At 38.1% G+C, this 27,274-nt stretch overlaps 1 protein-coding gene and 1 pseudogene across 2 annotated transcripts in view; both read right to left on the bottom strand.

Moving 5' to 3' along the window:
• The window catches only part of DNAJC1 (DnaJ heat shock protein family (Hsp40) member C1), a 208,207-nt gene that overhangs the window by 26,906 nt on the left and 154,027 nt on the right, over window positions 1-27,274 (bottom strand). For both annotated transcript variants that reach the window (XM_045787267.2, XM_045787258.2), the window contains one exon: window positions 372-491. In XM_045787267.2, the coding sequence (XP_045643223.1) occupies window positions 372-491 (120 nt within the window). The remainder of the gene's footprint in view (window positions 1-371; window positions 492-27,274) is intronic.
• Window positions 6,146-27,274, bottom strand: part of LOC148107392 (Y-box-binding protein 1 pseudogene) — a 46,276-nt pseudogene continuing 25,147 nt past the window's right edge.

Raw genomic sequence — 27,274 nt, 5'->3', positions numbered from 1 at the left:
GCAATCTGTACTTCAACGTTAAAAAGATCCAGCTGAAATATAACTTCTCTAATTCTGATCAGTCTGAGAACTATTTTCTCCACAGCTAAAGGGGTCACTTTAAACACAAAAACCAGCACTGTTTTCTGTGATTAGGTTACTGTAGCTTAAGTCTCTAAACACTAGAATTCCTCACACAGCTGTTAATTGTGGACCAGGGGACTGGCTGACATCTGCTTCTTGCTTATTTCATTAATGGTTCACTTCCAGGTCCTAAAAGGATTGTAGCCTTTCTCCAAAGAGAATGTCGGATGCATCTATGTCTGTCTTCTACATAGTTGGCTTGTTCTGGTTTGTCACTCTCCATACAATGCAAATCTGAGTGAACTCACATCTGTCACCGATCGACCCAATTCGTGGGCAATCTTTTCCCATCGACCTGGGGTCCCTCCTGGGAACTTAACCATACTTCTTGTCAGCTGGCTGAGGTCCTCTTCTGTCCATTCAGGTGCCTGCAAAAATTACAGAAAAAGATAATTTAGAGAATGTTCACTAAAATATTTAATAAGTCTCTGAAACAAACTATTGGCAATTTGCTTTCTATAAAAACAATACTATTAACATGTATCCAATAGTTTAGATAAAGCTTTGAGTGGCATATTTAACATAAGAATGCAAAGCTCCAGCAGTCTTTTAAATTTTCCTATGTATACCAGATAAGGAAGCAGAAATATTGTGAGGCCAGGCTTTTGAAGACATTAAAAAAAAAAAAATTCAGTTTTGCATTATGTGAGGAACCGCGCTCAAAGCCTATGAAATGCACTGTGCGTCATCCTGCTCTCACAGATGCCTCCCGTAAGGTTACTGTAAAAGGTCTTCAAAGTTTTAAGAAAAATTATAATTAAACAAAACACCTTATAAGTAAAAATCAAAATGTAAACAAGTAAATGTACTGCTTTAGAATCAGAACTGAAACAAAGAGATACTTTTTGTTCATTCTGTGTAATATTTAACTCTAAAAATCATGTATTTTCAAGAAGTTTAACTTATCAAATGTTAGCATTTTATAAAACTTGGAACAGAAAATCAGAAATGCCTACAACCAAGACTTAAACCATCCAGTCCATGCAAAGCAACACTTCATTTCTGAGAAGGTAAATAGCCTCTAAAAGTCGATCTAATTGTTAAATTGCATTAAAAAATACCTTCAAGGTTATAAAATCTTTTTTGCAAAAGCAAAAATTCTAAGAGCAAGCATATTCTCTGCATTTTATTCAGCACTACTACTTGGTCAAACCCAAAGCTGAGTAAAGGAAAAGAAACTATTATCTTATAACAAATAACCATGTTACAATAATTTTACATTAGATTTTAGCACTAAATTATTCCCTACCAGAGGCGGCAGCCACTCCGGTATTAAACAATACTCTAGGAGTCAGCAATGGAGGAAGCCCACCTTCTTTTCTTTAATTAAAAAGAAAGAAAAAAAAAGAAAGAAGGAAACCTTTGAGACAAATACCTTTTCTAATCACCATTTCCGATAATGAACAGGCATACATCAGGCCGTTTGCATTACAGAACCATCAGCACAGAACAACAGTCAGAGGTGAGTGACCCCAGGGACTATCTCCACAGCTACAGCAAAGCTTCTCCCTGACACTAATCCTCCCTGTCATTCTCCCACTGTGCTCTAACCACACTGACATCCGCCTGCCTCACTGCAAGCTTAACGGGGCCCTTCCTGACTTTTTACTGTCTCCCCCAATCAATGGTTCAAGCGTGCTCTTTTCACCATGTCCAAATGGCAGCTTCACTCATAATCAAAGTGCACTGCCCCTGTTAAAGGGCTTTCCGAAAGGCTCTTCCATTTGCATTCATTTGCAAAGCAAACTACTTTTATTCACTTTGTTCTGCTATCAAGAATGTTCCCTGAAGCAGATAAATTGGCATAAATACAACCTGCCACTTAAGAGTCAGTAAATAATAGCCAATAGTAGGGAGGATTTGATCAATCATTCTATTTTGTATCCACTAAAAGCTGAAAGCCTCAAACATATTCATCAGTACAACCCGTCCGATACATGCATAAATTCGCTTCTATAAAAAGGTAGCCTACATAGGGTATGGTCAGAATTTCTTCGATATTTAATGAATATCAGAAATCTAATGCTCCATATCCGATAATTCGAAAATTTACACTGAAGGTTCTTTTTGCTTGTTGTTTTAACTTTATTTAGGGGAAAAATTATTATTCAGACATTAGAGGGACATAAGTGGATTTCTGAGGAAATACTTTTATTTCTAAAAAAGCTGAAACTTTAATAACTATACCAATCGGCTTCAGAAATGCAAAAGAACTAAGCATTTAAGTTTATGGTAGAAGTCATATCATGGAGAGCATGAGGTTGACACCGCACAGAGATATAGTATTCAAACTACATAGTTTAACAATGCAACTTCACATTAAATCAAGTCATCTCGCTGTATTAGCCATCCAAACTTTTGTAGCAAAGCTAAGATATCAATACTATAAGCCAGTGTTTCACATAGTCAACTAATTCTTTAAAATAATTTGTTTTTTAGTGATTGACTTTCCGAATATGCTGCATACATGAATAATGGGCATTAAAAATCAATCAGATTTTAATTCTTTGTTAATGAGTCTTAAAGTACAGTGCCACTTTTTTTCTGGGAAGGAAAAATTTTAAGTATTTGGACTGCTATTCTGAAAAATCATGTATTGCTATGACAATCTTTCCTTTTAGTTTCATAGTTATTTCATGGCTGTGATTTTCATTATTAATATTAAAAAAACCTGGATCGATAATAACTAGGCCCATAATCTGCAATCTTTGAAAGAATCCTTTTAGCAATTCATGATTCTCTCTCCTACAGCTGTAAGGCACTTTGGTGAATGTGTAATTCCTCAGCAATAGTTAGTTGTGTCTTTAGAAGCAACAGAGCCTACTGTGATCCAGCTACTACAGCAGCCATGAGGGTGGCCATGGTGTGAATGTATTCTCCTTGTTCTAATCTGGAGCCAACTGTAGCTGTGAAAGTCAAATGAATGCATAAGCATACTGCTTTGCCACTTAAAACCATGTGTGTCCAATATTACTGAGACACTGGGCCAAAAATTCATCTCTACAGTAAAGTAATGGAAGACACCACATGGTGTGGGGACAGCTGTTGTGACTACACAAGCATTCCAATTTTGCATCAGAAAAGCCCCGCTCTGGGAATAAATCTCCATACTGAATAAAAAATAAAAAGTAAGTTTTCAAATTATTCAATATTTTTATGTAATGACCTCAAAAATATATCTACTGAAGTAAGAGCTGATATGAAAATTTAAATTGTATTCTCAAATCTTATCCCTTTGGGATAGATTTTTGTCATAAAACCACATATGTTCAAAGATTTGATGCCTTTGAAAATCCTTACTGTTCTTGGGGGAGAGGAGTTGGAGGCTGTACGGGAAAGCACACTCTATTTTTTGAGTACCCTACACGTACCTTCCCCCTCACAGCTGTAGACCATAAAATGTTAATTACTGAGTATCATGCAATTTATTAGGTACTGAAAACTTATGGCCAAATTAGAAGAAATTTTATATGTATTTATTTTCTTTAAAGACAAAAGGTCCATTTCTATCTGATATTGAAACTCCCTAATGAATATTTCTATTGAAATGACCTACTAATGATCATTATTTTATACAATTACATAAGTTATGATTTTGGATTCAACAATTTTTAGTAGATTCAGCTTAACTCATAAATTCTCAGAAATTTTATTTAAGAAATAATGTCCTTGCAAATAGCATCACCCACTTAAAATATCAGATAGATCTAATAATGTGTACCTAATAATGTGGATGGTATATCTAATAATCTGCTACCTTCCAACTCCATGTTCTATACTGACTTTGTGTTTCAGAATGTATATCTGACGTTCACCTCTACAGTTTTCCTTTCCAATTTAAAAACTGAGCAGTTAAGTGCCCTTGACTATATATATTGATAAATTGTATGTAAAGACAACCAAACAACAAAAGTTAAAAAAATCACTTCAAATGTCTTTTCACTCTTAGCAGGAGAAATGCTTCTTTAAAGAAAATCTTGTAACTTCTCCCAAACTGTTGTTCTAAGGTTGTGACCCACACAAATCACTTCATGTTGTGCCCAGAAAGGTCTCCTCATCTATGAGTTAGCTACCTTCCCAAAAAGGGAGGTCTCCTCTGGACCAGTGACCCTAAAGTGTGGTCCATGGCCTGGTGCCACTCTGCCAACAGTTTGTTACCCGTCTGTGACAAAGTCAGTCCAGAAACTTGAAGTAAGCGTTAGAACCAGCAAATTACAACTGCCACAACAACCAAGTAAGTGAGCAATAAACTCTTCTTCTAAACAGAATATAAGCCAGTGAGATGTCAAACTACCATGGGGGGTCACATTAAATGTGAGCTGCATTCTTGTTAGGCACAATAGGACTACAGATTGGTCAGCAACAGATGGAAATACAAATACTCTAAACTGGGCTGCCTGGGTGGCTCAGTGGGTTGAGTGACTGACTCTTGATTTCAGCTCAGGTCATGATCTCATGGGTTGTGAGATCGAGCCCCACACTGGGCTCCATGCCCAGCAGGAAATCTGCTTGAGAATTTTCTCCCTCTCCTCCTACCCCCTCCCCCAACTCACGTCTTCTCCAACCCCCCCTTAACAAACTAAAAATATTTTAAACCTGGTTCTTTACTACAGATAGTTTGAGAAACTTTGCTTAAGGCAATGCATGTAGTTCAAATTCCTTTTTACTTCCTCTTTGGGGAGCAACAGTAAATAAATCCCCCTGGAGAAATGGACACAAGGATGTTTGATCCATTCCTTTAGAAAATATTTTATGCCATTAAATGTGGTGATTTGATACACAGTAAAATACAATACAGCAAGGTTACTCTGAGATAGGAAACAGCACATTGTAAAGGGCTTGAGGTGGGAGCGTGTCTAGGATGTCTGACTAGCATGTCTAGGATGAGATGACCAGGGTGGCTGCAGCAAAGCAAGCAAGGGGGCAGGGACAGGAGATGAGGCCAGAGAGGTGAGAAGGTAAAGTCACATAAGGACTTAGAGGCCACTGCAAGGATTCTGGCTCCTTTATTCTGCATGACACATAAACTACTGGAGGAATTTTTTTTTTTTAAAGATTTATTTATTTGAGACACTGGGGGAAGGAGGATCAGAGGGAGAGGGAGAGAAACTCGAGCAGATCCCCCACTGAGTGTGGAGACTGATGCGAGGCTTTGATCCCATCACCCTGAAATCATGACCTGAGCTGAAGGCAGATGCTTCACCGCCTGAGCCACCCAGGTGTCCCTGGAGGGACTTTTTCTTTTTTTTTTTTAAATTGAGGTATAATTACATACAACATTCCATTAGTTTCAGATGTACAACATAATGATTTGATATTTGTATATATAGTTGACCCTTGGTTGAATAACATGAATAACTGCATGGGTCCACCTGCATACAAATTTTCTTTAAATACTTTACTGTAAATGATTTTAATAACATTTGTTCTCTAACTTTATTGTAGGAATATATAATACATACAAAATGTTTTTTTAAAAAGATTTTTTAAATTTATTAGAGGGCACACAAGCAAGGGGAGTGGCAGGCAGAGGGAGAGGGAGAAGCAGGCGCCCTGCTGAGCAAAGACCACCTATGTGGGCCAATTGACTGAGCCACCCAGACGTCCCCAAAATATGTGTTAACTGTTTATATTATCAGTTAGGCTTCTGGGCAATAGTAGGCTATTTGTAGTTTTGGGGGAGTCAAAAGTTATAAGGGGGTTTTCAACTGAGCACAAGGTGGGGAGTGTTGGCACCCCTGACCCCCACCTTGTTCAAGAGTCAACTGCATTAAGAAATGATGTCTAGTTAACATGTCAACATATATAGTGATAGAATTTTGTTTTCTTGTGATGAGAACTTTAAGAATTTTTTAAATTTAAATTCTATTCAGTTAACATACTGTGCAATATTGGTTTCAGGAGTAGAATTCAGTGATTCATCACTTACATACAACCTCAGCGCTAATCATAACAAGTGCCCTCCTTAATACCCATGCCCCATCTAGCCCATTCCCTACCCACCTCCCTCCATCATCCCACAGTTTGTTCTCTATCCTTAAGAGTCTCTTATGGTTTGTTTCCCTCTTTTCTTTTCCCCTCCCATATGTTCCATCTGTTTTGTTTCTTAAATTCCACATACGAGTGAAATCATTTGGTATTTGTCTTTCTCTGACTTATTTCACTTAGCATAATATACTCTAGCTCCATCCACGTCCTTGCAAATGGTAAGATTTCATTCTTTTTGATGGCTGAGTAATAGTCCATGTGTCTGTGTATATACATATATATGTGTGTATATATACACACACACTCTTTAAAATTTAAAAAACATTTTTTAAAGATTTTATTTATTTATTAGAGAGAGCACGCACAAGCAGCGGGAGAGGGAGAAGCAGACTCCCCGCTGAGCAGGGAGCCCAACTGGGGCTCAATCCCAGGACCCTGGGATCATACCTGAGCCAAAGGCAGATGCTTAACCAACTGAGTCACCCAGGTGCCCCAATATACCACATCTTCTTTTCTTTTTTAAATATTTTATTTATTTGTCAGAGAAAGAGAGCATAAGCAGGGGGAGCAGCAGGCAGAGTGAGAAGCAAGCAGAGGGAGAAGCAGGCTCCCCAATGAGCAAGGAGCCTGATGCAGGACTCAATCCCAAGACCCTGGGATCATGACCCCAGCGGAAGGCAGATGTTCAACCGACTGACCCACTGAAGCATCCCTATACCACATCTTCTTATGGATATTTGCGCTCTCTCCAAAGTCTGGCTATCATTGATAATGCTGCCATAAACACTGGGGTGCATATACCCCTGTGAATCAGTATTTTTGTATCCTTTGGGTAAATACCTAATAGTGTAATTGCCGGATCATAGGGTAGCTCTATTTTTAACTTTTTGAGGAAACTCCATACTGTCTTCCAGAGTGGCTGCACCAGTTCGCATTCTCACCACCAGTGCAAGGGGGTTCCCCTTTCTCCACATTCTTGCTAACACCTGTTGTTTCTTGTGTTGTTAATTTTACCCATTCTGACAGGTTTGAGGTGGTATCTGATAAGAACTTTTAAGATTTACTCTTGGCAACTTTCAAATATGCAATACAGTATTAACTACAGTTGTCATGCTGTAAATTATATCCCACGACTTATTTCATAACTAGAAGTTTGTACCTTTTGAACTCCTTCATCCATTTCACCTACTCCCTACCCTCTCCCTCTGGCAACTACCAATCTGTTCTCTGTATCTATGAGCATGGTTTTTTGTTTGTTTTTAGATTCCAATATAAATGAGATCATAGGGTATTTGCCTTACTCTGACTTATTTCACTTAGCATAATGCCCTCAAGGTCCAGCCATGTTGTCACAAATGGCAAGAATTCCTTCTTTTTTTATTTTTATTTTTATTTTTTTATTTTTATTTTTTTTTAAAGATTTTATTTATTTATTTGACAGAGATAGAGACAGCCAGCGAGAGAGGGAACACAAGCAGGGGGAGTGGGAGAGGAAGAAGCAGGCTCATAGCGGAGGAGCCTGATGTGGGGCTCGATCCCATAACGCCGGGATCACGCCCTGAGCCGAAGGCAGACGCTTAACCGCTGTGCCACCCAGGCGCCCCTCCTTCTTTTTTTATGGCTGAATAATTGTGTGTGTGTAGACACACACACACACACACACACACACACACACACACATAAAACATACATATACACAGCGTATTTTCTTTATCCTTTCATCTGTCAACGAACACTTAGATTGTTTCCATATCTTGGCTACCGTAAATAATGCTGCAGGGAACATGGAGGTGCATATGTCTTTTTGAGTTAGTATTTTCAAGTTCCTTCAGATAAGTACCCAGAAATGGAACTGCTGGATCATAGGGTAGTTCTACTTTTAATTTCTTGAGAAATCTCCATACTGTTTTCCATAGCGGCTGCACCAATTTACCTCCCACCAACAGTGTGCACAAAGGTTCCTTTTCTTCCACATCCTTGCCAACACTTTTTTTTCTTGTCCTTTTGATACTCGCCATTCTAACAAGTGTGAGGGGGTATCTCATTGTGGTTTTGACTTGCATTTCCCTGACGATCAGTGATCTTGCATCTTTTCATGTGTTTGTTGGCCATCAGTATGTCTTCTTTGGAGATATATCTATTTAGATCCTCTGTCCATTTTTTTAAAAAATTCATTTGAGAGAGAGAAAGCACAAGCAGGGGGAGAGGCAGAGGCAGAGGGAGGAGCAGACCCCCCACAGAGCTGGGAGCCCGACTTGGGGCTGGATCCTAGGAGCTGGATCCCAGCACCTGGAGTTCATGACCTGAGCCGAAGGCAGACGCCCAACCAACTGTGCCACCCAGGTGCCCCCACTACCCCCCTGCCCTGCCCCGGTCCATTTTTAATCAGATTGTTTTTCTGCTATTGAGTTGTACTGAGTTCTTTAATGTTTTGGATAGTAACCCCTTATCAGATAAAGAATTTGCAAATATTTTCTCCCATTCAGTGCACTGCCTTTTCATTTTGTTGATGGTTTCCTTTGCTGTGCAGAAGCCCTTTAGTTTGATGTAGTCCTACTTGTTTATTTTTGCTTTTGTCGCCTTTACTTTTGGTGTCAGATCCAGAAAGTCATTGCCAAGACCTTTGTCAAGAAGATTACTGCCTTTTTTTCTTCTAGGATTTTTAAGACTTCAAGTCTGAGGTTCAAGTCTTTTTTTTAATTTTTATTTTTTATTATCTAAGATCTTTATTAACTGGTGTTTGCCATTTGTTGACTTTTTTAAAAAAATCAAGTTGTAAACTTTTATTACAAATTAAAAATGAGGTTCTTAAAAATCTCAACTTGACCAAATATGAAACAATTCAAAAACCTTTAGAGGTGCATTGAGAAAAATCAGTTTTTTTTTTAAGACTTTGTCATCACCAAAAAGAGATATCTTTAGGTAAAAATAATAAAATTAAAAAAAAATAATAAAAATCCCATGCTGCATAGATAATGCAATAGTTCTATTTATCTGATCAATGAGCAAAAAGCAAGCACTTAAGGTCTTTAGCTCCAAACTTTTGTTCATTTCTTATTGCTGGAATTTTGCATTCATTTCTTCTTGTTGGACTAAACTGGATGATGGCAGAGATGGTAAGCTGGCATTTAGTTAGCCCTGCCCTGCTCAGCCTAGGGAGTGGATGAATTCTCAGCTGGTGGACTGGCTGCTTTTGTCTCTTTGCCGTCTTGTGGTTTAGGGTTTTCTGGCCATCTGTGACAGTAACTGAAGTTGTGGAGGTACCCATGTTGAGGTGGCTGCTGACCTTGTCTCGTCTCCTTGATTTTCCTTATCTTTTTCATTGCCCTCCTCTCCAGGGTGTCTTTGGCGAGGAGGACCCCTGCAAAATACGCATCGTGGTGCATAATCCCGATGCATATTCTGTGTCACTGGTCTACCTTGTTCTCCTGCACCCTGGTTGTCAGCACCTTCCATCACCTCTCCCTGCACAGGAGGGTTGGAAGACCGTGGTCCATGCCCATGGGAACTCCGCATGTAGTAAGGTGGGAACCCTTGCCTTTGGGAGGGCAGCACTGTTGGGCCTGGCCTTCAGGAGCACTCTCTGATCCATCCTTCTTTCCCCCACTCACTAGTCCGGTAATTCTGCTGGGAATTGTGTGGAGGACCCCTGTGACGTGGGTAGCATCTATAATGGTTCAGGTCTGCTGCATATATACTGCTTTACACTGGAGATCCACCAGGGCCTGTCACATTTGCTGCCTCCGAAACCTTTTCTCATTCATCAAACTCCACAGTCTCTCCATCTCCTACACTGTGAAGGTACATCCTGGGGTTAATCTTCTTTATGGTAGTCTGGCTCACAAATACATCTTCCTTGGTGTCATTCCTGTTGAAACAATTTCCTTTTCGTACACTGAGCCATTTTACTGTTCCCACAACCTTCCTTGTGATGATCTTGTCTCTGCTGACAGGCGCCAGTGATGTGAGGCCACTGCGGTGGTGTGGGGCTTGGTGTCTGCAGCGCCGAGGGTGGGGGTGCTGGGCGGCTGCTCATGTTTGCAGTGATGGTGGCTGGGGCCAGCTGTGGCTCCTCCCGGGGTGTGATGGTAACTAGGCCACTGGAGGTGGCGAGGCTGCTCAGGGCTCTCTGGGGTCCTCTTGCCACTCCCCTATGGAACCCTAGATTCAAGTCTTCAATCCACTTTAAGTGTAAATGGTGTAAGATAGTGGTCCAAATTCATTCTTTTGCATGTGGCTGTCCACTTGTCCCCCACAACATTTATTGAAGGGTCTACCCTTTCTCCATTGGCTTATCATAAATTAATTAACCATATATATGTGTGGGCTTATTTCTGGCCTCTTTATTCCACTAATCTGTGTATCTGCTTTTATGCCAATACCATTCTGTTTTGATGATTATATCTTTGTAATACAGTTTGAAATCAGGGACCATGATGCCTTTACCTTTGTTCTTTCTCAAGACTGCTTTGGCCATTCAGGGTCTTTGTGGTTCCATACAAATTTTAAAATCATTCTGTTCTGTGAAAAATGCCACTGAGATTTTGATAGGGATTGCACTGAATTTATAGATTGCTTTAAGTAGGATGGTCATTTTAGCAATATTCTTCCAGTCCATGAGCACAGAGTATCTTCCCGTTTATTTGTGTCATCTTAATTTCTTTTCATGAATGTCTTACAGTTTTCAGTGTAAGGTCTTTCACTTCCTTGGCTAAATTTATTTCTAGGTATTTTATTCTTTTTGATGCAATTGTAGATGGGATTGATTTCTGAAGGGATTTTTTCCCTTCAGTTGGTTATGTACTTTATTTTGTGTTTTGGGGAGTTTATTTACAAAGGTGTGGGTGGAGGAGGACTGCAAGTGCTAGTGCAGTGTTATTAACAGTGTTGACAGCTGAAACCTGGAAGAGAAGACTCCCAAAGAGTTGGTGTCCTTATAGGTAATAGTGAAATCAGGTGGAGGGACAAAGCTGGCCCAAGATGACCACATCCAGAACCACAGCTGGGACTGGCATGAATTTCTTTTTCTTTCATTTTTTAAAGATTTTGTCTGTCTATCATCTATCTATTTTATAGAGAGAAAGCACATATGCATACTTGAGTGGGGGAGGGGAAGGTGTGAAAGGGCAGAGAGGAGGGAGAGAGAAAGAATTTCAAGCAGACTCTGAGCAGAGCATGGAGCCAGATGCAGGGCTAGACTCCACAGCCCCAAGATCACGACCTGAGTCAAAACTAAGAGTTGGACGCTTAATCGATTGAGTCACCTAGGTGCCCCCTGGCATCAATTTCTAATTAAATTTGTGATATGGACTAATATGGGGATGTGATAAGACTTTCTCAAGTCTCTAAAGATAGTACTAATCTTTGTATTTCCTAGGAAAGCAGTATTTTTGATGTAGTATTTTGGGGACTCTTTCTCAACTGGGGATCCTTGTCTGAACCATAAGATACAGAAAACTATTTAAATGACATTTTTAAAATTCTCTCAAGGATGGTACATAGCATAGGAGAGAAGTTAGTTCATTACACATAATAGATGCATAGGGCAGTAGGGCATAATTCTCTCGTTAAACCCTGCTTGAGAAAGGCTGAGGGAGTAGTTACTGGAGGTTTGCATAATTGAACCCTTAGACTGGCGATCCTCAGGCTGTTTTTCAATAAAGATTTCCTGCCCATATTTATTCCTTTCTTTAGAACACTGTTACATAACAAATTCAGGTTGGGGGAAAGATCTGGAGGGAGATATCAAACTACTCCTTGCACAGTTTTTTACCCAGTCCTCTTGTCCTACCCCACACCTTTAATTCCTGAGCTCTTCTGGGCTTCTGTGACATGAGTCAGTCACCTGCAAGAGCAGACTGGGGAGAGGTAAGGCCTAAGATGCTGGTAATTATCTACTGCTCCCCATTTTATAAAATTTCATTAACATTCCCTGACTGCTATAGCTGTCTCTTCTATTCTGTTTGTCGCAGGTTTTATGCCTTTTTTATTCCTTTATTCTCATTTTGTGAGGATTTAGAAGGGACTAATGATAAACAAATGTGATCGAAGTACTCTATTTACCAATAATATAATTTCATGTGAAAAAATTTACGAAGTCTTATTTAAAATGGTGAAACACACATTACATTATTCATATTCTAACCTAAATAGTATGTACTAGAATCATCCATTCACAATAATTTAATATTGTACAGAAGAGCTGACTCCATTTTATGATGTTTGATTGCTGATAGCTTTGAAGTCTCACTCTTCCCTCTTCCCTTCGTGCCCTCCATCTGGGCAAGCTGTTACGAAAGCCCAGGAGACTGGGACCTCCCTGTGCACAAGAACCCTCACCCCAGCCCCACTCTAAAGCACAATGAAAAATTCCAAGCCAGTCTCCTTTTCCTTGTTCTCTCAAGCCCTTTTGGGCTAATACGGGAAGTCTGCCCTGTTTGCCTCGGAGAGCCTTATTATATAACAAACCGAATTTTGTATACTCTTGGTGTCTGTGTATGTAACATCATCAGTTTTAACTATCTGAGCCAAATTTGGGTGTGGAGGGGGTCCATCCTGTCCCTGCAAGGTGGCCGCACAATTGGTATTGGAAGCAGGGTGTCTAGAGGAGGACCACTGCTGCTGGCTGAGGGACTCTGTTCTCCTGCTTCAGTTTGTTAATTGGCTCTGTGGTTTGGTGCTACATTTGCTGAGCTCTTCAAAGCCTCTGTTATGACTCAGCCAACTTAAGGTGGAAGTCTCAATAACTGGTGTTTAGGGAGAGGAGTATGGGATTGGGCCCTCCTTTAGGTTGCCTTGAGTCATATGTCTCAGCTCAAACCTGTCTTATGTGTCTTACATTGAATTGCGTGTTGCAATTCCATCATAAGCCATGACTGATACTAGATTCAGGAAAGACTCATCCTGTGATCGAATGACTGGTTGTATGTCTCAATCAGATGTTAGCCCCTATTCTATAGAGGGCTTAGGGGAAAAGACTTGCAGCTTCTACAATACATAGGCCCACTGCGTGGTCATTTGTGTGTGGAAGAAAAAAGGTATTATTTGAAGAGCTGAATTACTGAGATTTGTTCTAAAGGCACATGGCTCAGGAGGACCCTATAAAATTCTTCTGTAGCTTCTGCTGCCTATTTCTCTGACCCCAGAAAGATCTTGATCCTCAAGGTTATAGGGAAAAACACCCACAGAATACCAGTGGCACAGCCAAGGCATTCATTCAGCCACTGTCAGGGGGAAGAGCCCTAATCCTGATGATATTGATTTGAGTCTCTCTGAAGGAAGAAATTAATAAATATCAGCAGTGTACAGAAGACCTCTCTGAAATAAATCTAGTAACCACCCCCAGTAGCAGGAAAGAAGAAAAAGAAACCCAGACGCAGGGGGAGTCCATTGGTTTGTTAGGGTGGCTATGATAAAATACCACAGGCTCAGTGGCTTAGATAGAAATCTACTGTCCCATAGTTCCAGAGGCTAGAAGTCCAAGATTAAGGTGCCATCAGAATTGTTTCTGGTGAGGTCTCTCTTCCTGGTTTGTAGATGGCCTTTCCTCTGTATGTGGGTAGAAGAAAAAGAGAAAGAGATCCCTGGTCTTTCTTTCTCTTCTTATAAGGACATCATTCCTACCAGATTAGGGCCCCACTCTTATGACCTCATTTAACCTTAATTACCTCCTTAAAGGCCCCATTTCCAAATAGTCACTTTGGGTCTTAGGTCTCCACTGTGTGAAGGGGGGGAAACACAATTCAGTCTACAATACGGAGGAAACAACAACTAAAAAGTCCACAATTAGGCCCAATTGGTAATCCGAAATTTACTTAAAGAATTCATACAACACAAAGATGAAAGAGCACAGATTGGCTTTGCGCCCCTATAATACTGGTTCTGAATTAATTTAAAATCTGCTGAAATACACCAATTGCCAAACTTTCATGGCTTTAATACAGGAGCTCAAATTATGGTTATATTGGGGATACCAATAAGTTTAAACAAAGTGCCACCTATAATATTAGGGGAACTACTGAACGTGATGAGAGGGCAAACAGGCATGCTCACCTTAACCACAGGAACTACTCTTGCCTAAATTGCTTATGGTCGCCGTACCCATCTCCTAAAATATCCCATAGTGGTCATGGACTCTCTGGATGAGTAATAAAATTAAATAGTTGACACTTACAAATTATCTTGATAAAATGGAACCTCATGGGCCTCCTCTCCCATTAAAACAGTTAATATGGTCCAATGTATATTAAAACATGGCCTTTTTAATGATTAAAACCCACTATACAAGACACATTTAGAGAAGGGGTGATTATCCCCACTGCTTTGACATTTAACAGCTCAATTTGGCCTGCTCTTAAACTTGGGAAGAATGAATGGTGCCTCATGGTGGATTACCTCAAGCTTCACACTGTGGGCCTCATTAATGTTCCTATAGTCAGTATTATTGCAGTTACTGACTTTATCCAATCAACAAAAGGTAAATATTTTGCCATTATAGATTTGGTGAATATGTTTTGTTCAGTGACTATTTCAACAGCCTCTTGATTGCAGGTTTTTTTTTTTTTTTTTTAAGATTGATTTTAGAAAGAGAGAGAGCAAGCTGGGGGGGGGCAGGGAAGAGGCAGAGAGAGAGGGAGAGGGAAACCCAAGCAGACCTCGAGGCTCAGAGTGGGGCCTGATGTGGGGTTTGATCTCACGATCCTGAGCCAAAACCAAGAGCTGGATGCTTAACCAACTATATCATCTAGGTGCCCCCTGACTGCAGTCTGCCTCACCTCCAACGTACGATATACTTCTACCCAGCTACCATGGGGAGCCTCAACAGCCTTGTCATTGCACACAATCTTTAAGGGCAAGATCTTAACTACATCCTGCTTTCTCCAGGACAACAAGTATGACATTACATTGGTGACTTCGTCCCCTGAGGAGATTCGTTTGACCTACTTATTTAGGAGCTCACAAAAAGAAAAGGGGCCACTGCCTCATACTTAGTGTGAGGTCCTGCAACCGGGGTTAAAGTCTTGAAAATTAACTGGTAAACAGATGGCTCTACTCATGATGCTGTGAAGAAACAGCTCTTGATTCTCTCAGACCCACAACTTCTTTTAGGCCTTTTGGGTTCTGGAGGAAACACATTTCTCCTTTATGTATTGTACTTAAGTCCTTTTATGCTGTTATTTGCAAACTGGCTCTTCTTGAGTGGGGGTCCCCTTTAAAAGGCTCTAGAATCCATCCAAATTTGCAAAATAACCGACACTCCTGTTAATGCCCCCCAGAGACTCCTTCACTGTAGAGGTTTTGGCAATTTTCTGTCAGCATCAGAATACCATTTATATATAAATAATAACTTTAAAATGGTAAAACCACAAATATTTGGATTTTGCTAAAATTAAACTTTGGCCTTTCAAAGAAACTATTTAAAAAATGAAAAGGAAAGCCACAAACTGTGAGCAAATATTCCACAACACATATCAGAAAAAAGACTCGTATCCCAATTTGTTTATCCATTCTCCTACTGATGGACATTTGGGTAGCTGCCAGCTGTTGGTTATCGTGTGTTATGACTACGGCTGCTATGGATATTTATTTATACCTGTCTTAATAGTCATATGTTTTAATTCCTCTTGGATAAATAGCTGGTGGTGGAATTGCTAGATCATAGGGAAAGTATACATTTCATTTTATAAGAAACTAAGTATTTTTCCAAACAAGTTGTATTGTTTTACATTCTAACCAGCAATGTATGAAGCGTTCCCTCTAGGTCCTCACTCACACTTGATATTACCAGTTGTTTTAGTTTTGACCAGCCTGGTGGGAATGAAATGTGTTTTGGTAATAATTTGCATTTCCCACATTACAAATGATCTAGTTTACATATGTTTACATTTACATGTGTTTACTGACCAACTGAATATCTACTTTAATGACTGTATGTTTATATCTTGCTTATTTGTTAACTGATTAAGAATTCTTTGTTTGTGGACAGAAGATCTTTGTCAGAAATGTTTTATGAATATTTTCTTCCATTCTGTAACTTATATTTTCATTTAAATTCCTTTTAGTTTGAAATAATTTCAGACTTATAGAGAAGTTGTAAAAATAGTATGGAGTTCCCACATGCTCTTAATCCAGCTACCTATGATGTAGATACACTTTTATTGAAGTATAATTGATATATAACATTATGTTAGTTTCAGATGTATAACATAACGATTTGCCATTTGTATATATTGCAAATTGGTCACCACAGTAAGTCTAATTAAATCAATCACCATACATAGTTACAAATTTTTTCCTTTTGATAAAAACTTCTAAGATCTGTTCTCTTAGCAACTTTCAAATGTGCAATACCATAATAATGATAGTCACCGTATTGTGTATTACGTCTCTATACCTATTTTAAACTGGAAGTTTGTACCTTTTGACTCCCTTTACCCACTTTGCCCATCCCCTCCCTCTGGCAACCACCAGTTTGTTCTCTGTATCTATGTGCCTTGTCTTGGAGCTTACCATCTGTGTTTTCTTCTAGGAGTTTTATGGTTTCAGGTCTTATGTTCAAGTCTTTAATCCATTTTGAATTAATTTTTGTATGATGTAAGATGGCAGTCCAGATTCATTCTTTTGCATGTGGCTGTTGGGAAACAACACCATTTGCTGAAGAGACTTTCCTTTCTCCATTGTATATTCTTGGCTCCTTTCTCATAAATTAATTGACCACATATGTGTGGGTTTATTCCTGGGCTTTTTATTTTGTTGCATTGTTCTATGAGTCTTTTTCATGCCAATACTATGGTATTTTGATTACTACAGTTTTGTAATAGTTTGAAACCAGGGAGCGTGATGCCTACAGTTTTCTTTCTCAAGACTGCTTTGGCTATTCAGTGTCTTTTGTGGTTCCATACATATTTTAGGATTGTTTGTTCTATTTCTGTGAAAAATGCCATTGGAATTTTACTATGATTGTACTGAATCTACAGATTGCTTTGCATAGTATGGACATTTTAACAATATTAATTCTTCCAATCTATGAGTATGGTATATCTTTCCATTTATTTGTGCCTTCTTCAGTTTCTTTCATCTTTGTTAATAGATGGTATACAGGTCTTTTACCTCTATGGTTAAATTTATTCTTAGATATTTTATTCTTTTTGTATAACTGATTTTTATGTCCTGAAACCTTACTGAATTCATTGGTTGGTTCTAACAGTTAATTGGTGGAATCTTTAGGGTTTAAAAATATATAATACCACGCCATCTACAAAAGTGACAGCTTTACTTCCTCCTTTCCAATCTGGATGACTTTTATTTCTTTTTCTTGCCTAATTGCTCTGACAAGTACTTCCAACATTATGTTAAATAAGAGTGGTGAAAGTTGGTATCCTAGTTTTGCTCCTAATCTTAGAGGAAAAGCCTTCACTGTTGAGTATGATGTTAGCTGTGGGCTTGTCATCTATGGCCTCTGTTATGTTGAACTGTCCTTGCATCCCTGGTATAAATCACACTGGATCATGGTGTATGGTACTTTTGGTATATTGCTGAATCTGGTTTGCTAATATTCTGTTGAGGATTTTTGCATCTATGTTCATGAGGGATATTGGCTTGTAATTTTTTCTTGTCCAATCCTTGTCTGGTTTTGGTATCAAGGTATTTTATTATTATTATTACTTTTTAAAAGTTTAAGAAGGATTGGTATTAATTCCTCTTTGAATTTTTGGTAGAATTCACCAGTGAAACCATCGGGTTCTGGACTTCTGTTTGTTGGCAGATTTTTTGATTACTAATTCAATGTTCTTACTAGTAATCAGTCTGTTCAGATTTACTATTTCTTTTTTTTTTTTTTAAGCAAGCTCTGCATCCAACATGGGGCTTGAACTCACAACCCCAAGATCAAGAGTCACATGTTCTACCAACTGAGCCAGCCAGACATCCCTCAGATTTTCTATTTCTTCATGATTCAGTCTTGGTCAGTTATATGTTTCTAGGAACATCCACTTCTTGGAGGTTGTCCAATTTGTTGGTATATAACTGTTCATAGTCTCTTATGGCCCTTTATATTTCTGTGGTACAAGATATAATGTCTCCTGTTTCATTTCTGATTTTGAGTCTTCTCTTTTTTCTTGGTGGGCCTAGTTAAAGGTTTGTCAATTTTGTCTTTCAAAGAACTAGGTCTTAGTTTCATTGATTTTTTTCTATTGTCTTTTAGTCTCTAATTCATTTACTTCAGTTGTGATCTTTATTTCCTTCTGACTACTAACTCAGTCCTTTGTTTTCTTTTTCTAGTTCTTTGAGGTATAAAGTTAGGTTGTTTGACATGTTTCTTGTTACATTTTTCTTTTTTAAGATTTTATTTGTTCTTTGTGTGTGTGTGTGAGAGAGAGAGGGAGCACGAGCAGGTGCAAGGAGTAGAGGGAGAAGCAGACTCCCCACTGAGCAGGGAGCCTGCTGTGGAACTCGATCCCAGTACCCTGAGATCAAGACCTGAGCCAAAGGTAGATGCTTACTGATTGAGCCACCCAGGCGCCCTCTTATTTCTTAATATAGGCATTTATTGCTATGAACTTCCCTTTTAAAACTGCTTTTGCTGCATCCTGTAAGTTTTGGTATATTGTATTTCCATTTCCATTTGTTTCAAGATACTTCATTTTCTTTGACCCACTGGTTGTTCAGCTGCATGTTGTTTAATCTCCACATATTTGTGTATTTTCTAGTATACTACTTTTAATTGATTTCTAGGATATTGTGGGAATGACTTACAAGGATAGATTATAGAAGACATCACAGCTTCTGTCTTGCTCTCTTTTCTATCACTTGGCTCTGGAGAAAGCCAATGCCAAGTTGTGAGGGCATTCAAGCAGGCCAACAGATAAGCAGTGATAGGAAGTGACAGTCTCTCCTCAAGATCAAAGGGCAACCATTCTTATTGTCTAGGATAGTGAAGATAATGCCTCCCTCTGGAGGAACGGGCAGCCATGCTTTCACTGCCCATTATAAAAAGATTTGGGTTCCCTAAACTTAGGATTCTCTTCTGTAACACAATCCACTGGTTGTATAGGGGGGTCATATCGACCTCTTTGTGTTGCCCTGTGGGAATAGGGCTTACGGAACCAAAAGAAAAATGCTAATAATCTAGCTACTGTTTTGCTGTGAGTAATACCATGTCCTTTGTCTGTGATCAAGGAGTCTTGTGTCTTCAGAAAGCATGAAACTGTGGCGGGTTAACTTATTTGTTTGCAGGTAGAGTAAAATATCCAACTCTTCATAGTTCTTGACGGTTTTGGTGACAAAGATGGGACTATACTTGGTGTGAAAGCAAGTCATTAATTTGTCTCCTTCCCCAAAATACAGTGACTTACACCTTGGGAATGGTCATAAGAGACCTTCAAGTGTTTAAAGAAACACCACCAGTATGTTATGTAGCCCTCAGATGACTGAAGCGGTGTCCCCAAAATAAGACTACCCTTGGTTATCCACAGGGATAAATGGCTTGTTATTTATGTGCTCTGTGATGGGGTTATCCCTACAGTGGGAATCCTCCAATTTTAAAAGGTGGTATGAAATTTGTTCCTGACTATCTGAACTGACCAATGACATTACCTACCATGGTGGTGGAAGGCATTCAGGTCAATCTCAACTCCAGGGTTGTTACAGATGACCAAATTGCCACAGATGTTTCGGGTGGGTAAAGGTGGAAACTGTACAGTTATTAATGCATCCTGCAATACCTGAGGCTTATGGAATTGGCATAAAAATGCTGGTATTCTGGCTGCTACTGCTATAGTAATAAACTGTTCCTTATCTCTGACCCAAGAGTCATGTCTTCCACTAGTATCCTTGAAACTGTGGTAGGCTAACTTGTTAGTCTACAAATAGGGTGAAACTGTAGACCCTTCACAGTTGTTGACAGTTTATGCCTTTTCATTTTCTTAAAATGCAGAAGTTTTTAATTTTCATGAAGTACAATTTATTAATATTTTTCTTTTATGGTTAGTGATTTGAGTGTCCCGTCTAGGAAATCTATGCCTATCAGGATGAGATAGGGTCTAAGTTCATTGTCTATTTCACAGGGATATCCAGTTGTTTCAATATCATCTGTTGAAGACTATTCTTTGCCCATCTGAATTGCCTTGATACCATCATCAAAAAGCAATTGACCACATCTAAGTCAGAACCCTCTGTTACAATGGTTTACTTGTCTATGTATGCCACATAATTTCCATTATACAGATAAATTTAAGATGTAGCATATCACAATGGTTTCTTTGTTTTTTGTTTTGTTTTGTTTTTTTGCATTAAAACTATTTTAGGGGTGCCTGGGTGGCTCAGTTGGGTAAGCATCTGCCTTTGGCTCAGGTCATGATCCCAGGGTCCTGGGATTGAGCCCCGCATCAGGCTCCTTGCTCAGCAGGGAGTCTGCTTCTTTCTCTTCTCCCTGCTCCTGTTCTCTCTCTCACTCTCTCTCAAATAAAATCTTAACCCCCCTCATTTTAAATTACAAAGAGATGTTCAATCTATTTAAATCTTTATTCCCGCTTGTAGAATAATGCTGTATATTCTGTTTGATCATGCAGGCAAAGGACCTAAATCATGACTTTCAGTGTTTGTTCCCCCCATTTTCTTTTTTTAGTCATATCTTTCTATTCTACAGAAGTTATATCTTGTCTTGCTTTTCCTAAAATAATAATACTGTCATCACCTTTAAGATTAGGAAACTGGCAAAAAGGGATATAATGATTTTTTTAAAGGCCTCCTGGGAAGTCTATACAGGAGCCAAATTGGGATTAACAGTTCCTAATGATAATGCTGCTATAAACATTGAGGTGCATGTATCCCTTTGAATTAGTAATTGTGTACTCTTTGGGTAAATACCTACTAGTGCAATTACTGGATCATAGGGTAGTTCCAATTTTAACTTTCTGAGGAAACTCCATACTATCTTCCAGAGTGGCTGTACCAGTTTGTATTCCCACCAACAATGTAAGAGGGTTCCCCTTTCTCTATATCCTAACTCTTGTTTCTTTTGTTGATTTTAGCCATTCTGACAGGTGTGAGGTGATATCTCATTGTAGTTTTGATTTGCATTTCCCTGATGATGAGTGATGTTGAGCATCTTTTCATGTGTGTGTAGGCCATCTGTATGTCTTTTTTTGAAAAATGTCTATTCATGTCTTCTGCCCATTTTTTAATTGGATTATTTGGTTTTGGGGTATTGAGTTTGATAAGTTCTTTATAGATTTTGGATACTAACCCTTTATCAGATATGACATTCACAAATATCTTCTCCCATTCCAGAGGTTGCCTTTTAGTTTTGAATGTTTCCTTCACTGTGCAAAAGCTTTTTATTTTGATGTAGTCCCAATAGTTTATTTTTGCATTTATTTCCCTTGCTTCAGGAGACATATTTAGAAAAATGTTGGTATGGCTGATGTCACAGAAATTTCTGCTTGTGCTCTCTTCAAGGATTTTTATGGTTTCAGGTCTCACATTTAGGTCTTCAATCCATTTTGAGTTTATTTTTGTGTATGATGTAAGAAAGTGGTCTAATTTCATTCTTTAGCATATTGCTGTCCAGCTCTTCTGACCCCATTTGTTGAAGAGACTATCTTTTTCCCACTGGGTGTTCTTTCCTGCTTTGTTGAAGATTAATTGACCATACAGTTGTGGGTTAATTTCTGGGTTTTCTATTATGCTTCATTGATCTATGTGTCTGTTTTTGTGTGGAAACAGCCCAACTATCCAACAAATGATGAATGGATAAGGAAGACAAGGTATATACATATAATAGAATATTACTCAGCCATAAAGAAGAATGAAACCTTGCCATTTGCAACAACATGGATGGAGGTAGAGAGTATTATGCTAAGTGAAATAAAGTCAGTCAGAGAGACAAATTCCATATGATTTCGCTCATGTAGAATTTAAGAAACAAAACAAACAAGTAGAAGGGAAAAAGAGAGAGAGGCAGACCAAGAAACAGACTCTTAAGCACAGAGAACAAACTGATGATTACCAGAGGGGAGAAGGATTGGGGGGGATGGGTTAAATAGGAGATAGAACTAAGGCATTTACTTGTGATGAGCACTAGGTATTATATGGAAATGCTGAATCATTATATTGTACACCTGAAACTAATATTATACTGTATGTTAACTAAGTGGAATTTGAATAAAAACTAAAAAAAAAGTTCCTAATGAAAGAAAAAAAAGTATTTTGGACAAAATATAAATGACTAAAACCCAACTTCTATATCATTTACATATACATACAAAGACATATATTACATATGTAATATGAAATATGTATTTACTATATTATTTAGGAAGACTTGAAAATGAGCACTGGTAAATTTATATTAGAAAATTTTTGTGGAGTCATTAGTTTCTATTGTTTTTTATATGCTGAAAGGTAGAAAAATGTCTTCTAAGGGATTACAGTAATACTCACTGCCTGAAACTCTGTTGCTTTTAGAACAATACAGATGAGTAAAGTATAAAAAGTCAGTTATATGCATCACTATTACCCTATTTAAGATAAAGTAAAATCATATTTTAAGACTAACATGTTAATAGAAAAATTTTAGAACATGACAATGTCTTTAAGAACTCATGAAAAAGCAGTTAAAATTACTTTTGTTTTTTAGTTTTGGCAGAAATGAATTAGTCTACCAGCTCGTCAGGCATGCTTTTAAATTTCAAGTTCTAAAAAGGTGCTGACTTACTACTAACATAATTTAAAATTATAGAAGATTAGATATGCAATACATGGGAGATAGCCTTTTTGAAAGTTTAGTTTGGCCACACTTAGTGAAAAATAAATTTATTAAATCATTATTGAATGCATTAATGCATTCTAAATAGATCTAAATAGCATACTATAAATTCACCTATTTAAAGTACCTAATTCAATGTTTCTTAGTATATTCAGAGTTGTGCAACGACCACTACAATCAATGTTAAAACACTTCCTCATCCCCAAAAGAAATCTTTTACCTTTGCCCCAATCTCCTCAGCCCTAACCAACCACTACTCTACATTCTGTCTCTAAAATTTTCCCTATTCTGGGTATTTCATATAAGTGGAATCATACAGTGTGTGGTCTTTTCTGACTGGCTTCTTTTACTTAGCATAATGTTTTCAAGGTTCCTGCTGTCGTATGTATCAGTACAATTCCTTTTTATTGCCAAATAATAATTCAGTCTGTGGATATACCACATTTTTTCATCCAGTCATCATCTGATAGACATCTGGATTGTTTCTATTTTTGACTATTATGAATAATACTGCTATAGACATTTCATGTATAAGCTTTTGTGTAGACGTGTTTCATTCCTTTGATTAGATACCTAATAATGGGATTGCTGAATCATATGGTAACTCTTTTTTTAACTTATTGAGGAACTGCTAGCCTGCTTTCCAAAGCAGTTGCACCATTTTATATCTCACCAGCCATTCAGGAGAGTTCCAATTTCTCCATGTCTTTGCCAAGATTTTTTATTATCTGTCTTTTTTATTATGGCCAACCTACTGGGTGTAAAGTGGTATCTCACTGGTTTACATTTCCCTGATGTGAAATATATATTCTAGATATATACCTGATAAGGGTCTGGTATCCAGCATACATAAAGAACTCTTACTCAAAACACATTTTTCCGAAGAAGATATACAAATGGCCAATAAGCATAGGAAAATATACTCAGTATCATTAGCTACCAGAGAAATGTAAATCCTACACACAATGGGTGGGTCCAGTACTGGGTAAGTAAGATTTTGAGGCATAAGGCTCAAGAATTCAGAGGTTAGATCATATGAAGCTTTGATGGCCTTCTTAGTGCCAGGTACATAATAAGCATCTATAAGTGCTTCACATGTATTAAATCATTTAATACTCAACAATCTATGAGATTATCACAGAGCATTAAGATATTATGTAACTTGTCTAAGAGCTCACAAATTTGATCAACTATTAAAAATCCACCAATGTTCCCCATTTCCTATAGGGAAAAAAATTCAGGTTCTTATGCATGACATCTAAAGACTTGGCATCTTGTCCTTGCCTACCTCTCCACTTTTATTTTGTCTCAATCTCTGCCTCATACTTTATGCCTCAGATATCCAAAACTACCGGCTGAACAGTCAGGCTGTTACTTATCTTTGTGCCTTTTTGAATATTTTCCTTTGCCCAGAATGCACTATTCTCCATGGTCTACCTACCTCCTCCTCTATTAAGAATAAGTTTCCTCGGAGATGCCCACCCAGTCTGTCCTCATTGGAAAACCTCTCAAACACTCCTGATTCTCAAGCCTTCAGCCTTGGACTGGAATCTATACCATCATTCTCTGGTCCTCCTCACCAAAGACAGCCTTCAAACTACACTACAGGCCTTTCTGGGTGTTTGTTTAGTTTGCAGATAGCAGATCATAGGACTTCTCAGCCTCCAAAATCACTTGCAAGCTCTGGATTAAAAATCAGCATATATAAAACCGAACAGGATTTTACTGGCTTTGGAGCTCAGGAAGATGGCAGAATGGAAGAAACCTGAGCTCGCCTCCTCCCACAGACACATCAAGTCTGCAACTCAATATAGTGCAACTCACTCTGAAAATGACCTGAAGACTAGAAGAACAGCTCTCCCACAGCTGAAAATATAAAGAAAAAGCTACATCAAAAAGGGTAGGAGGGGCAGAAACCTAAAGACATTTACAGACTTAAAGTGAAGGGATGAAAAAACAGATAGCATGCAAATGCGAGTGGGGAAAAAAAGCTGGGGTAGCAATATTTATATCAGACAAAATAGACTTTAAAACAAAGACTGTAACAAGAGACAAAGAAAGACATTACATAATAATAAAGGATCAATCCAACAAGAGGCTAAAACAATTGTAAATCTGTGCTAGGAGCACAGCATAGGAGCACAAATGGAAGCATAAATATATACAGCAAATATGAACAGACATAAAGGGAGAAACTGACAGTAATACAGTAATAGGAGAGGACTTTAACACCCTCTTTACATCAATGGATAGATCATCCAGACAGAAAACCAATAAGGAAACAGTGGCTTTGAATGACAAATTAGACTAGAGGGCCTTAATAGATATATACAGGACATTCCATCCCAAACCAGCAGAATACACATTCTCTTCAAGTGCATATGAAACATTCTCCAGGATAAATCACATGGTAAGGCCACAAAATAAGTCCTAATAAATTTAAGAAGATTGAAATCATCAATCATTTTGTCTAAACACAACAGTATGAAACTAGAAATCAATTACAAGAAAAAAGAAACTGGAAAAAACACAAAACATGTGGAGGCTAAACAACATGTTCCTAAACAACCAATGGGTCAATGAAGAAATTAAAGAAGAAATCAAACAATACTCTGAGACAAATGAAAATGGGAACACAATGGTTCAAAATCTTTGGGACACAGCAAAAGCAGTTTAAAAGGGAAGTTTATAGCAATACCTGCCTACTTCAAGAAAGAAGAGCCATCTCAAACAATCTAGCCTTACAAACCTAAAGGAACGAGAAAAAGAACAAATGAAGCTGTAAGAGTGGAAATAAAATAGAAACTAAAAAAAAAAAACCAGAAAAGATCAATAAAACTAAGCTGTTCTTTCAGAAGATGAAACTGATAAACTTTTAGCCAACTCATCAAGAAAAAGAGTGGACTCAAATGAAACCAGAAATGAAGGAGAGTAAGTTACAACTGCAACCAAGAAATACAAAGATTTAGAAGCAACTATAAAAAATTTATATGCCAACCAAACTGAACAACCTAGAAGAAATGGATAAATTCCTAGAAACAACAATCTTTTAAAACTGAATCAGGAAGAAATAGAAAATTTGAACAGATCAATTACTAGTAATGAAGGTGAGTTAATAATCAAAACCCCCAACAAACAAAAGTCCAGGACCAGAAGGCTCTATTGGTGAATTCTACCAAATATTTAAAGAAAATTAAGACCTATTCTTCTCAAACTAGTACAAAAATTTGAAGAGGAAGGAATGCTTTCACATTCATTCTATGAAGCCATCATTACGCTGATACCAAAACCAGACAAAGACACTACAAAAAAAGAAAATTACAGTTTAATATCACTCATAAACACAGATGCAAAAATCCTCAACAAAATATTAGCAAACTGAAACCAGCAATGCACTAAAAAGGATCATTTGCCACTATCACGTGGAATTTATTCCAGGGATATAAAAATGGTTCAACATATGCAAATCAATGTGATACACCATATTAAAAGAATGGGTGATGAAAATCACATGATCTTAATAGATAAAGAAAAAGTAGTTGACAAAATTCAACATCCATTCATGGTAACTCTCAACAAAGTGGGTTTAGAGGCAATGTATTTCAACATAATAAAATCCATTTTTAACAAACCCACAGCTAACAACATACTCAATGGTAAAAAGCTGAGGACTTTTCCTCTAAGATCAGAAACAAGACCAGGATATCCATTCTCACCACTTTTATTCAGTGTAGTACTGGAAGACCTAGCTGCAGCAATCAGACAAGAAAAAGAAATAAAAGGCATCCACATTGGTAAGGAAGAAAGTAAAACTTTCACTATTTGCAGATGCCATATAGAAACCCTATGTCATATTGAAACAGGGGCGCCTGGGTGGCTCAGTCGTTAAGAGTCTGCCTTCAACTCAGGGCATGATCCCGGCGTTTTGGGATTGAGACCCGCATCAGGCTCCTCCGCTGGGAGCTTGCTTCTTCCTCTCCCACTCCCCCTGCTTGTGTTCCCTCTCTCGCTGGCTGTCTCTCTCTCAAATAAATAAATAAAATCTTTAAAAGAAAGAAAGAAAGAAAGGAAAGAAAGGAAAGAAAGGAAGAAAGAAAGAAAGAAAGAAAGAAACCCTAAACAGTCTACCAAAAAACTACTAGAATAAGTGAATTCAGTAAGGTTGCAGGATACAAAATTAATATGCAGAAATTTGTGTCATTTCTACACACTAATAACGAACTACCAGAAAGAGAACAATCTCATTGATCAGTGCATCAAAAAGAAAATACCTAGGAATAAATTTAGCTAAGGAGATGAAGACTTTTATTTTGAAAACTGTAAGACACTGATGAAAGATACTGAAGATGAAACAAATAGAAAGATATTTCATGTTCATACATTAGAAGACTTAATATT

This window comes from Ursus americanus, chromosome 31, assembly GCF_024610735.1.
Source record: "Ursus americanus isolate L20-20 chromosome 31, mUrsAme1.1.p, whole genome shotgun sequence".
Classification (NCBI taxonomy): domain Eukaryota; kingdom Metazoa; phylum Chordata; class Mammalia; order Carnivora; family Ursidae; genus Ursus; species Ursus americanus.
This window is presented reverse-complemented; position numbering and strand designations above follow the sequence as displayed.